The 14,271-nt window shown below is 40.4% G+C and overlaps 1 protein-coding gene across 2 annotated transcripts in view; it reads left to right on the top strand.

Moving 5' to 3' along the window:
- Window positions 1-14,271, top strand: part of FRMPD4 (FERM and PDZ domain containing 4) — a 313,673-nt gene that overhangs the window by 194,388 nt on the left and 105,014 nt on the right. For both annotated transcript variants that reach the window (XM_064475449.1, XM_064475457.1), the window contains exon 2: window positions 3,758-3,874. In XM_064475449.1, the coding sequence (XP_064331519.1) occupies window positions 3,758-3,874 (117 nt within the window). The remainder of the gene's footprint in view (window positions 1-3,757; window positions 3,875-14,271) is intronic.

Genomic DNA, 14,271 nt, shown 5'->3' with positions numbered 1-14,271 from the left:
GCTGGCTAGGGTTGAACTATGACAATACTGTTAAAGGCTTTCACTTCATGTTTGTGTCATGGTTTATGCTGAGTATGTTCTGCATATCATGAAGGTGCACACTGCTGATGTCAGTTACAGGAGACTTTACATATGAACTTATTTTTCAGTCATGCCTCAAGCACAAGGTAGAAAAGACGCTGATCTGAAGATGTTCACTGTGGTGCAGCTATTATATTCTCCATCAGAAGGTTCCTCCATAGGGCAGATGGGTTCCTTACATGTCACAGCGGTGATTTAACGAACAGATTGTTCAATGTGAAGCAATTCAGAGGGTTCACGTTTTCTACTTCTGCAGCAAGAATGTCGAAAAGAGGTTGATGGGATATTGTAGCTAAAGCCACCCTGTTTTCAGACCTCTGCTGGCATGATGCTGGCCTAGGGTTTCATGATAAAGTTTGCCACCTAAGAGCTGTGCTGTGACAGGCACTCCAGCAGCAGGTCTGATTGACATGAGCAAGCAGGGGCAGTGCTGGATAGCAAGCAGTGATTTAACAGCGGTGCCAGTGCTTCTCTGCAGGCAGGCTTGCTGAGGTAGAAGGCATGTTTTCTTTATCTTCCTGGTCTTTGGAAGTGTGCACGTCCTCCAGAAACCTAGGCGGTCTTGGTGTGCTCCTTCTTCGCCTGTGAGAGAAGGATGTTGCAAATGGTGATCAGTGAGCTGAGGGATTAATCCCTGATCATCTGGAGAGAGGTAGGATTTGGACGGGGATCTCCCATGGCCTGATGATCTTCCTCACCACTGAGGTATCTTCTTGACTTAAAGCCTGCCGAGACAGCTTTGTCCTTCCTGCAGATGAAACGCCTGACCTGCTTATGGTTTCCTCCAGACACTTTTTAATATTCCTTCTGGCATTTTTCTCATCTTTGCCATCTTTTGCCCCCTGTAGTGGCCATTGAACAGAATCCTTGCACACAAATGGAAAGAATATTCAACAAGTGGATGGAGGAGTATGAAAAGAAATAATTAATTTTATTCTCTCATGTTTTCAGACTGTATAGGCATCTGGGAATCACCAGTGCTACTCACCCTTGAGTGTAGAAACCGTGTTTTGTTGTTACTTCATTAGTGTTTGTTATTGAATTTTACAATGACTATAGGAAATACTCTGTGAGTATTTGTTTTTCGCATGTCTGGAGCCACCTTGTTGAATTTGCACACATCTAATATAGGTTTATACAGTGTATCAAGTGCTAATTTCTGTCCCACTGGTTATAAGGAAGTCTGAAGGACTAGGTCAGATATAGACATATCTATAGTTAAGTAGGACAGTTATTACCCATCATATATGATAGGTTCTGACACCATTAATGTTGAAGGGCTCAAAGAAAGCTTTCAGGGGAATTAAATTTACCTTAAAACCCACTAATGTTATAATCTGTACAAAGATTAGCCCTTAGTTTGAATGTAGAGAGGAATAGTAGTGATCATCATCACTGTCCTGTGCTCCTATGAATTATCTGATAATAGAAGTTTGATGTGCTTTACATGGGAATTTGCATGTCACTGTACCCATTTTAGAGATGGAGAAACTATAGCACAGAGGTTGTGAAACATATTTCATTAAAGTGAAAAGTGTTAAACGCATGGGTATCTCCTTATAGTCCAGATAAAAAAGGTTACTTTCTACTTTATTTAGTTAACTGCAGTGTTTAGGATCCCAAATACTCTGAACTGTAATTTGAAGCCTATAGATGTAGTTAAGCTGTCATTCTTAGATTGTAGGATGGCTCCCATCTAAAAGAAGGGGACAAACCTTTCTCCCTCTGTCAAGTATATGGAGAAACAGGAATGCTTAAGCTCAACTTTACGTGAAACTGCATGAGTGAGTTTTGAAAGTATTTGTTTTCTCTCTTAGATGCCTACTTTTTAATTCATTCCGGTGATCAGGAATGGGTTGTTCACATTTATCTGGGGTAATGTAGCATATCTGACATTTATGTATTTCATTAGCCATGAGTAACTATATAATTTTAGTAAGATTTCTAGCATGTTCAAATATTAGACTTAAGACCCGTCTCATGGCAAGTACCAGTGTTTGAATATGCTAACAGAAATGTTTTTCTACTCCTTGAAGATAGAGTACTTAATGTAATTGGTAAATCAGATGATATCTAGCACTCCATTGTAATGCTCTACTTTACATGTAAATTATATTTTGAGGCACCATATAATTTCTTAGTCGTGATTAATCCTTGAAATACAGGGGGAGGGGAAAGTAGCTAGTTTGTTTTTAATGATGCATTCTCCCTTTGGGAAAGATTAACTATCTACAACTTTGTTGAGTTTAGCAATTTGCAGTGAATTGTTGAGTTGTCCATGGAGACCAATTCTGTTTCTTCAGAAGTGTGTTTGCCAGGTTACATTGTGCTCTTTTTCTTCAAAGGAAATAAGTTGTTATACCTCTGCCTAAGGCAAGAGATAGTAAGTTCCTTGCTAGCATTTGAACTTAAATAAACCTAGCAAGTAAAACTAAGCTGTAATATGTCTGATGGGTGGAGGAAAGGCAAAGAGGGAGAAGGCAACTCATTCAAAACGTGCTCTCATTTTATGTGGTTTTGGTTTGTGTGTCTACATTTCAGATTGTGTTTGGTGTTGTGTGCTGATTCAACTTTGCCTGTCTGTGATGCCTTCTGAGACGGTCTTTAGCATCTTTGGTTGCCCTGCCTCCTTTTTCAGATTATTCATAAATATTAACAATTTGATTAATTTTGCCGAAAGACCTATTTGTTGCCTTTTCTACCTCTAAGTCCCATAGCAGAAAGTAGGAATGTGTGGTAATATCTGGCTTAATTCCTGCAAGTGAGGGGTAAAACATCAGTTGAAAAGTTGGGGTTTCGTGTGGAGACTATGGAGGATTCTTGCTAGCTGAATCTTTTTTGTGTATGGAGTCAGTAGATGACACCTCACAAAATGTTTCAGATCTGGTGGGGAAATACTGACACTTGGGAGTGCTGCTGCATCTCTCTTAGTTAGGTGAGCTGTGTAAGCTACTCCTTTATTTAAGATGGTATGACTTGGCCCCGGCTCGGGAGTGGGAATGCTAGCACAGAGGGCTCGAGCAGTAACAGTGTGTGTGCTCAGGGATACTGCAGCCTTTTAGAAGTTATTTGGAGGAAGAGCTTAGTGGATAACTGTCAAGTACGACAACATCTGCATATTGAATCAGTTTAGCATCCGTATACAGAAGCATTACAGTCTTTTTTCGTTCCACCATATGAAACAAAAAAAGGTTTGCTAGCAATGAGAGTGGGTGTTGATGTTCCTTCTCAGGCCGCGTAGTGCACCGTGTGTGTGATGTGCAGCCATGTGGTGGGGTGTTTGGTTCGTTGGGTTTTTTTGGCTAAAACTGTACTGAGAACTGGCATTTGACCAGGGGTTAATGATGAATGAAAATGCTCTCAGTCCCTTGTACTGAAAACTATTGAAAATTAGTATTGTGGTTGTGGGACTGATTCATCTGCCAAAGGCTTGGGCTCAAAAATCATTAGAAGTGACAACGTATCTTTCCACTCACTGGGAAAGTATTACAAACGTAAGTAGGCCTGCTAACCTGTTTTCATTTGCCTGGGTTTTGGCTGCAAATTTCATGACTTTGAAAATATTCAGCTGCCAAGTGAATGTGAAATAGTAAACTGGGAGAAAAAAATACAATAGACAAATGACCTTTTTTTTCCCCCCCTTCTTTTTCTTTCTCCCTCCGCTCCAAAACTGCAGCCACAGGAACAAGTCTTCAGGCTGGCCTCACCCTTCGGGGACCTGGAGTTTGAACCAGGGGACACCTTATGGATGGGAGATGACGGCAAACAGAGATGGAAGAGACTACTTCATCAAGTAAGTGGGCAGTGTGAGCTGTGCAGTCAGTAGCACAACGCTACAGCCCTGCTCTTAACCGTATCTCCTTGGAGTACGGAGTCCTGCTTCAGCCCTGCACAGTTAATGTTCAACTGTTTTGATTTATTGCACAGAGATAGCTCTGACTGTACTTTACTGCACTTTGTTTTGGTACTTGGTGATTTCATTTATCCAAGAAAGCGCTGATAATATAAGGGCCTGTAATTCATTGAGGAATTACAACAAATGTCGTTAACAAAAAAGTAAAAACGCCATGTTTAAAGAATGAGGCAGAAGGTCAGTTCTGACTGGGACTAACAATTCTCCTCCATCTCTGCCGTGATAACTCTTTCAGTTTCTCTAATATATTCATTGTATTGGTAATGAGAAAGTGTATATTTTGATCTTGTATAACTAATATCCTAATTCTTAGATTTCCTGTAGTCCTTTAGCTCTCCATTTAAAGGTTTGCAAAATAAATGTCAATGTGGGTGATGTGATTGTAAACAAAATTGGCTTTTCTTTTCCCAGCGAAAAGTGTGCATAACTTTTCTTTAAAATCACTTCAGTGGCTTGGATAAAATACAGTTGGGTGTTTTAGCAAATGTACTCTTACACAGCTTTGGAACTTTTTCACTAAGATGGGGTGACGGTGGTGAGTTAGCAGAACCATTGCTTGATTTTGCAGCATTAGTTGCTTTAGCTTACATTCCATTCTAAGGCTAGCATTTTGATTCTGCTCATTGGAAGAGTTGGTATTTTTTAAATTAGTATTTAATTTTGTTTATTAGTCTGATTAGAAAGTTGTAGATGCTTTAAGAATTTTTACAAGGGAATTACAAGTCTTTCTTTTAACACAGAGTAAAAGGATCAGACTTATTTTAAATTGATCATTAAAACCCCTTCATTCACTCAGGATCCTTCATCTGCAAAACCAGAGGCGTACGGCAGAAGAATGAGGATCCTCATTACTCTGCTTTCTCTTCCTCCCCGTTTGCCCAGGCTGTGTGCCTTGGCTTCCTAGGAGGCATTTGCTTTTGGAGCCAAAGCAAGATTTGTAAGAGTGTGGTCGTGTCCTGCAGACTTTCAAGATTTAGAGCGATTTCAGACCTGTCCAAACTGGAGCAAGTTGTCTGGGTTAATGAGGGCTCAAAAGCTGACTTTGAAATGTCGTTTTCTTCCTTGAACAAGTATTTGTCATGCTTTGCATGTCTGTGAGACACCGGGTACAGCACTGGACAACGTGAAGCTGAGTGCTAGGCACAATATAACTGTATTAGCATAGGTTTTCTGCCTGAACTAGTTAGGCTGGTCAAGAAGTATAGTGAGCCTCCAAAGTACTATGCAGCTGTGTCTCTGCTGCTTCTCTTTCTCTAGTTAGCAAAGGGACTTGCACACCCTGGGTGTCCACTTTTTCTGCAGACTGTGAGTACATTGTCCTCTGCGTGACTGGGATTCACTGGAACAATTAATATCCTGCTTCTGAGGACGGGCACCACATTTGATTCCTCCTCTGTTCTCACTGGTCACATAATGGGATGCTGCACTTGTTGTGTAGCTATAAACAGCTGCGTCTTGCAGAATGCAGTGCATTTGTACTCATTAATTTTGCAATTTGGGAACGTTTTCTAACTCTCAGTAGCTAATGATTATTTTGTTTATTTTTTTTGGATTGCCTTTTAGTACCTCAAAGTGCCATATCCCTCCCTTAAATGCAGAAAACTGCATCTGTGAACAAAAATCCATAACAGGCAGTGCCAAATTATGCCTTAAGTAACGTTAGGCTGGTGGTGGTGGTGGTGGTGGTGTGTTTTGGTTTTATCCTGTGCTCTTACAAGGTGCTTGCTCTCCATTCTCTTCGAGGGCCTGGTCTTCCATTTTTCTCTCCACGTGGATAGCAGACTACGTGGGAAAAAAATAAACTGCTTTAGTTAGTGGAGGGATGAAGATCACTGAGGACCTGGGCTGCAGAAGCCTTTGATACTTTGTGCCAGACTTTCATACCCACTGATATCTCTGAGCAGGCTTAGGTGCAAGTTGAACAGTGCTGTGTATGCACACCTTGCATGAGTTAGAGTACATATGCTTGTATCAAATATTTTAGAGCAACAGCATTGGCTGTAACACATACACCAGCCATGTCTCCAGAGTAGTAATGCATCTTACGTGAAATGACAGTTCCCTGGGATGCATTAAAAGCCAGTAACTTCAGAAGGTGAACGAATCCAGGAAACCATTTGGAACCCTGTGCTGCTGTACCGAATCACCAGCTATCCACTGTTGCTAATGAACATCAGCCCCGGTAGCTACTACGATGTGACTGTGTGATTATATGACATGTATCTTCATTTTAGAAGAATGACCGAAGACTGAATACACCTAGTGACTTTGCCAGCAATTGCTCTCTGGAGGTATGTAGTACCTGCCCCTACAGTGCCTGTCATTTGTCCAAAGAGAAGCCTTCTCTGGCTTTCAAAATGACTGCTTTTGCAATTACTACCTGAAACTACATAAATGAAAACGCTATTTAATTTTCTTTTCTTCATTTTTCACCCCTGGATTTTAGGAATGAAAGTGTGAGATGGTTGTTGACAATTACGTCAAGAAAGGCAGGAGAGAGATCATTGAGATAGCATTTCATATTGTCTCCAGGGCTTTTTATAGCCTTTATCTTGAACAAAATGCATCACACTGAAGGAGAAAAAGCAGTTCTATTCTTTGCTTGGTTTTGATTAAAGATGTATAAACCAGGTATTATCACAATGAAATGTGCGCATGAGTTCTGTACAAGCAAATAACATAATTCATAGCAACATTAACTGCTTTTTAGTTAAATAGTTTACTTAGTGCCATACGTACATATCCATTCAACTGCAAGCAGACCCATTGTAATTTTGAAATTGTGGGAGGAATAGAGAATTCAGGAGAATCTTCTAGTGAAATGAAAAGTAATTATATAGTGTTGGTGCAAATGCTTTAAGGCGTGAATGGGAAGAGATGTTTATTCTTTCTGCTGAAGCAAATTTGGTTTCTTTTCAAATCTCTGAAAGCCCCTATGGCCTGAGCTAATCAGGGTCAGCTTCCACTGCCAGGCAGCACTATTGTAAAAGTGCGAGAAGAGCCTTTTATCAAAATGTTTTGCGATGTCGCGATCAATTCATTATCTCTTCTGTACAGATGGCACAATCGAGGTCATTTTGCAAACCTCTAAAATACTTTTTCTTAAGTTTAGGCTGTGGTAAATTAAAGTTTCAGAACTTCACCCATTCCTTTTTAACTTGCCACTTTTACTTGAAATAACCTTATGAGATAAGTAATACATTTCAGTATGGGAGGATGGCAATCATCTAGTATTCTTCCAACATGTTTCTGTACTGCACAAGCTGTATTAAGCTGGACCTTTATTATGAAATAGTTAACAGGATGTATTTAACCATCTTAAAGGCCTATTTTCTTCACATTTAATATATATACTGTGTAGTATATGATTATGAGAAATTTCTGTAACGACAATTTGAATGCAACCATGACATTTGTTAAAATTGTGTTTGGTGTGAGCGTAGGGCTGCAGGGAGGTAGCATGCAAAGCAGGAAGGTTTTGGCTTGTTTTGTCCACAAAGGGTTTAGCCTTGTGGCAATCTTGGCTTGCCTGAGTGCCACTGCTGTGATCTTACTGATTTTTGGACCTGTACAGTTTTGCCCTTTCCTTTGTGTCAGTTTTGCTGCTTGTCAGACCTGGAGGGGAGTTAATAGAGGGAAATAAACTGGCAAAAGCTAATAAAAAAATCAGTCATACAGAGAAAGCCATTAATTTTATGTCAGTTTAGCTCCCTGGCCCAGTCCTCCACATGGTCCGGTAGAGTTGCGGAATAGTTTAGTATGGAAGAAACCTCTGGAAGTCAGCTGGTCCAACCTCCTGTGTGGAGCATGGCCAATGCCAGGTGAAGAGCAGCATTGCTGACACACTGAAGTATGGGACTGATACGGGAACAGGGTTGCAACAGGCTTGTGTTGGCTTAAGCTGCCCTACAGCTGCACTCTAAGGTGCAAGTTGAAGTAACATTTGCTGCCGTGAAAAGTCATACCCTTTTGTTTTCCATTCCAATTTAATTCCTAAGGTATTAGGTACTGTGGATCTGGCTTCTATCATTCAAATAAAGACCAGAGACTGTGAAATAAGATTAACTGAAAGAAAGTATAGCCCTTCTCATGTTGACTTAAAGCAACAGTGGTCCCAGTAAGGTGTAGTCAGTTATTACACTCTTAAAATAATTTTTTTAATGGGTCTGTTAGGTCAGCTTATTGCCATATCCTTATTTGCAAGATATGCTATTAGTCATGTTTACTTCAACTCTTGCTGTTGCCTCAGAGGGAATGGCAAGCTCTGACCGTTACCAGTTTGGTTTGCTCCCTGTGTCACTCCAAGGACCCTGACCATCTGTATACTTCATGCATATTAGCTTACTTCTGTGCTCCATTCTGGAACAAACTGAGCAAACAGCTGGGACCCCAGGCAAGAAATAAAAGGAAGCACACCCAGAGATCAAAGCCTGAAGCACTACAGCTTGGCTTGAAACCACAGGTCAGTCCCCGGAGCGCACAGCAAAGCTTGGAGAGACCTACTTGTCAGAAATCTTTCCGAGTGTTATTAAGTTAGTATGACGTGGTTGCTACACTGGTTGAAACATGTCACAGCACATTTTGATATCTTGAGTGCCTGCTGTTATTTTTCACTGGTGCTTTTGTATTTGGTAACACTAAATTCTCCCAGGCTTCTTCCAGGTGTATCTGGCAAACTTAATTCTTTTTTCCTCTAAGGTATGTTAGCCTGCACATATCAGCTCCATGATTTTTGGCTTGTGAAATCATTACATTTTTTGCTTGGTTTAGTAGCTATGCTATTCCTGACATATGAACTTCTTGGATGTCACCTTTTGACCCACACATGTTGATGTTTGTGTAGCTAGTATCGCAACATCCTAAATTCTCAAAGCGTACACAGTGTGATATTTCTTTACAATACAGCAATGCCATGATAGTCTTCTCTACTCAAATACTTACCTAAATTTTTATTAGTAGTCTTCATCTTATTCTTGCAGTGCTTAGAAGAGGGAACTCATTCATGTTTTCTGAAAAGTGAAGTTCTTCCATGCGTGTTGCATCCATCCTGTCTGGCCCGCACGGTCCTCGTTGTACGCCCAGTTCTCATAGCTAGCCAGCCGTGTGGAATGACAGAACACAATCATTGATGATATTAACTGCATATCAATCAAGCATCCTGCTTATTAAGGGCCGCTAATTTATACCAGATGCAAAACTGAGCCTCACAGCCTGCTAGTCAGTTTACTTCAAAAATAAGCACAGAAGAGGATCAGACCATTTGGGTTTTTCTTCTTCCTAATTTATCTTTATTTTTATTTCTCTTGGTATGTCTAGCCCTACCCCAACCTTCTTGTCCATATGTTCTGCAGGTTGTGTACAGGCCTGTTGGTAGTTTAGTCCTTTCTCAGAACATTTCTCTGGGGTTTGCTCTGTTGGAAGGTTCTGAAAACAATCAAAGGATATAAAATATAGTGAAAGCCTTGATTGTTGTTATAGCGTTGTTCATCTTCCTGGGTTTTGAAAAGGCTGCTGTTATTTGTACCTTAAGATTACCTTAGTACATAAGGCTGTAATGAAAGTTTGAAGCCACAGGAGCCACCTTCTGCCCTGTAGGTATGAGGTTATATAGCACTTTACTGGATGCATTACATCCCTTCCTCTCTAAGTACAGAAACAACGCTGACTCGATTCACTGGAGGATTTATGTGGCATTCGCAAAAATATGAGCAACACCACTGCTGCTGCTCCATCGTCCCTCAGCCAGCGTGAGATCACTTGTGCTTATGCAGTGTGTGGAAAAGAGGATTCATTCCCTTCTCTTTCCGATTCAGGGTAGGTATGTGAATGGATGCCTCAAGACAAAGACGGACTGTGGTGTGCCTCTTTGGGCACCTCCGCTCCCAGGTGAGATGCCGAGGGAACAGGCAGTGGTACCACACTCTCTGGCCCACTTATTCCCACATCCCTAAAAGGGACATCCAATGAGATTGAATGGCAGGCAGTTTAACAGTGATAAAAATAGTATAACCTATATAATTAGCAAATATAACTCTCAGCTACAGGTTACAGTAAAGCCTAAAATGCTTCGTAGGATTCAAATGTATATTTGCAATGTACATTTGTAGTGAGACTTCCACAATAAAATTACATAGGATGAAAAAAAAAATTAGAGCAGATATAAAATCTTACATTTCAGACAAGCAGGTGAGTCAGCTGCTGACTGCCTAGGGCTAGGACGAAACTTCCTGTATTAATCAGGTTATTCTATAATTACAAGGTTTCTTGCACCTTCCTCTGAAGCGGGTACTGAGTGCTGTCAGAGAAAGAATACTGGACCGAGGCGGACAACAGGTCTGATTGGTATGGTGATTCTTGGTTTTTTTTTCTTTTTCATTTCTTTTTTTTTTTTAATTCCCTTGTCACTAATACCGACTGTTGTTATGAGTAGTGTGCTATTAGAGAAAGAGTGCTACTATGCTCCTTTCAGGCTGCATACAAATTTGCTTTCTGTTGCTAAGGGTTTGACCTGCTCAAGGACAGGATCGTATTGTGGAAGGGGGATTGGGGCTAGAAGAGACAAGCAGCAGCAGGGACACACAAACACAAGTGACTGTTTAAAGCAAAACTGAATAATTGAAAGGAGAAGAAGGAAAATTTTATAGCAACTTGTTTGTGTCAGTGGTCTGCCTAGAGACAACTCAGGCATATGGTGAAAAAGAAAGTATTGCTAAATCAGCTCAGCCTTCTGAAAAGAGAAGATGATTTAAAAATTGTTCTTCCTTCACAGAGAACTGTTGCTCTAGCTATAAATATGTCAGGCATAAATACGACAGACAAAATGATGTTAATATTGACCGGGATAAATCATTGTTATAATGGAGGGAATAATAGCAATGAGATGCTGGTTTGTGGGGGTATTTTAACCGGAGCATGGAAAAATGGAGAGCTCATTGCATTGTAAGGCAGCTGTACCTAAGCTAGTTGGCGTGCAGTAACTCAGGAGCTAGCCACAGCAGCGCGGCTCCTTCCCTTGCCCTTTCCAACCTTTCTAAGTCCTCTCTGGACAAATGTGCAATCACCACTTGCTGAACCAAGAGGATTTCTCACACTGGAAAGGTGAGGGGAATTATACAGGAAGCTATGAATGTGGGTGAGACTACTCAGAAGAGAAGTAGTTTATGCTTGGTCATGAGCCTTGGGTTGCCTGGATATAACTGTACCTAAGTGGAGTACAGGGAATCATGTACTTTGGGCCTCTGCTACAGCGAAGCCAGCGTTTCTGATCTAGTCCCCAGTCTTTTCTCCAAAGACAAACGGGATGGGGTCGCCATGAAATTCAGAGAATTATTGCATCCTGAAAATGGTTATTCTTGTGTGTTTAAAGGTGGATTAGGAAGCAGAATAAAACTTCTGGAGCAGAACCTGTATAGAAAAAAAAAATCAAGGTATTGTAACCCAGGGTCACAGTGTACAGGGGTGAGAAGATGAAATCCTCACTACTCTTGCAGTTCACATGATTCTGGTTAGCTGTTTCATGTGGCATCTCATCTGTGCATTACAGCATGTAAATGCATCTGTAGAAGCATTGCTTTGGTACACAAAGCCACCCTTTCCAGGAGCGTAAACCAAATTAATTCTTGTAAACAGTCTGTGTGAGACTGATAGCCTGTTGGAGTCTGCTTTTTCAAACATCTCTCTTGTAAAACAGAGTGCGGTCCCTACAGAATCAGGATAAAAAGCATCAAGTTCTGGTTCTGCAGAGCCATGCAGGTGGTTGGGAGAGTGGTAGCGGTTTGTAAGAAGCTGTGTCTTCTCTTGGGTCACATGCTGGTATCCCCAGTGATGCAAGCACAGAGGCTCTGCATATGAGATTGATAGTCCTTAAAAATAAAGAGAAAACAGTGCCTGAAACACCAAAAAAAGTAGAGTGCTCCTGCAGGCTGTACACTGGGGCCTTAGTGGCCACAAGCCTGAAAAAATAAATAAGGCAAAGCTGTCTGATACTCAGTGATGGAACTGGGACCTTTCACAGCAAAGGCTAGGTGAAAATTTCCCCCAGAGCTTCAGCTACAGCATTAAGAAAAAAAATGTGCTGGAGCCGAGTTATAGAGCAGAAAAAAGGAGTGAGAATTAGCACAGTATATTGCTGCTGTTTAAACAGCACAGTTGAAGTACACCAGTTCATCATAGTGTATGTACAGAATTTAAAACAAGCTGTCTAATATGTTATGCCATGCCAGGAAATACCATATTGACGGTGCCTTTCCAGCAGTCATTCATATACAGAAGAACTGCATGCTGAGGTACATGAAAGCCAACACTGAAGAAGCGGTATTTATCCTTTTGGCTTCATTTCTGTCATAGTAAAATATTTACAGATTTCTATGAAGAAAATCAAGTATAAACCTACTGTAAAAGGTTCTTACCTGGATTGTTATTGTAGCACAGCAAGGTAATTTGTTTTAGAAAGACAAGATGATATTACCAGCAAAAGCTTACTGAATTTTAATTCTCATTTAGGTTTTAATTGCCCTTCTTACAATGAAATACTGCTTAATTATACTCAAAATGCTCAGCTCCCAAATATAATGCTAAAAATCCTGATATTATGTATGTTGTCATATCCGTATAAGATGAAGGTGAAGAAATACTTTAACTGAACTCAAATTAGTCTAGTCACTGACACAATATGACTCACTGCAATATTTTGAAAGTCATTTATCTAATGTTCGCTAGGATCCTGTGCCATTGCACAGAAAAACTTCAATTTAAAATAAACCAATCAAACTATGTGGCTGTGCAATTAGATATCACCATGGTAACAGGGATTAAGCACACAAGGTAAAGACCTGCTGACAGTGCAGAGATTATTTCAAGTTTCTTACTCTTCCAGCAGTAGTCAAATAAATTTACATTTTCTGTATTGAACACTGGGAGACGTAAAATGAAAGAGATTGAGGCACTTGTGTGTCATATTGGGACTTCAGAGAATATTTTCCTGACAGGGGAAGTAATTAGCTGGAATTACAAATCGGAACTCAGCAGACAGATACGAATAAGTATTTGCTCATGGGATTTATTTAGCGTCTCATAATTAAAACCTGGAGAGGCATATTATTTAGGATACAAATAGCATGGAAAAATTTTGCCATAGTTTAAGAAATTGAACAGAATAATAACACCATTTTGCTTTTAATTTTTAAATGCGCTTAGCTTCACTTAAAATGGTTATTTGCAGCTCCGGTATGAAGTAACATTTCTAACATGTACTATACATATAAAGTTAGAGTGCAGATAGGTGTACTGATACTCAGTGAAGACATAGGATGATGCTTTAATCAATCCTAACATATTTCTGCTTGTCTCTGGCTCTGTTCCTAGGTTTTTTTTTTTTGTGTGTGTGTATTTATGAAAAAGGCTGGAGATGAAAATCTGCTGGCATGTGGAATTTTCAGCTTTTAGTGGTGTGGTTTAGGGTTGGTCTGTTTTTCTTTTTTCAGATTGGCTTTTGAGTTGGTTGTAAGAGAGCTATTCTGATCACAGTGGTGTGATGTCTTAGTGCTGCATAAAGCTGAACTATCTGGTCTAAATTGAGCGTCTTAATCCCTACTTTTGGTTTATCAGCAAGTGTTCAGTGTAATCAGGGGATGCTGTAGTAATGGGCTCTTCTGTCCAACAAATGCCTGCCGAGGGTTTTGGACTGTGCTGATTTTTCAGCAAACGATCTGCAGCCGTTTATCCTGGTTTAGGCAGATGTAGACTCTGTAGTGCTTCTGCTTTCTGAATATTCGGTCAATATTTCAAGCTTACAAGGTGGTGAGATCGAGGTGTATGCTTCCCACCAGTGCATGCTGGTCTGAGGTTGGTCTTGGGATCATGCTGTTCTCATTCTTTGTGGTAGGATGGACTTTCCACCCTTGCAGAGCAGATCTGCTGCTCAGATAGTGTTTTAAGAGACCTGGTGGTAGATGGGCCCACAACTGCACCTTTTCGGTGGGAATCAGGACTTGGCAAACCTGTCAGAGTGCATTTTGGTATCTGGTTTTGGTTATGGGAGTCTATACTGTCTTTGATGTCTTCGGTTCCCTGTTCATTTCAGGCATAAGCTTAGGTCTCTGTGTGTAAACAGACAGGGTTTTTTTAGCTCTGCTCTTATGAAAAGTCGGTACTTCAATTTTACTAGTTGCCTGACATCCAGTTTTGTAGGCTTTAAGTTTAAATGTTTTTCCTTGCACGTTGAGATGCAATTTGGTTTTTTAGCATCTTGGGATGAAAAGCCTTTGTTAAAAATTCAT

The sequence above is a fragment of the Phalacrocorax carbo genome, chromosome 1 (genome assembly GCF_963921805.1).
Source record: "Phalacrocorax carbo chromosome 1, bPhaCar2.1, whole genome shotgun sequence".
Classification (NCBI taxonomy): Eukaryota; Metazoa; Chordata; class Aves; order Suliformes; family Phalacrocoracidae; genus Phalacrocorax; species Phalacrocorax carbo.
Note: the sequence above shows the minus strand (reverse complement) of the source record. Positions and strands in the feature narration are given on the sequence as shown.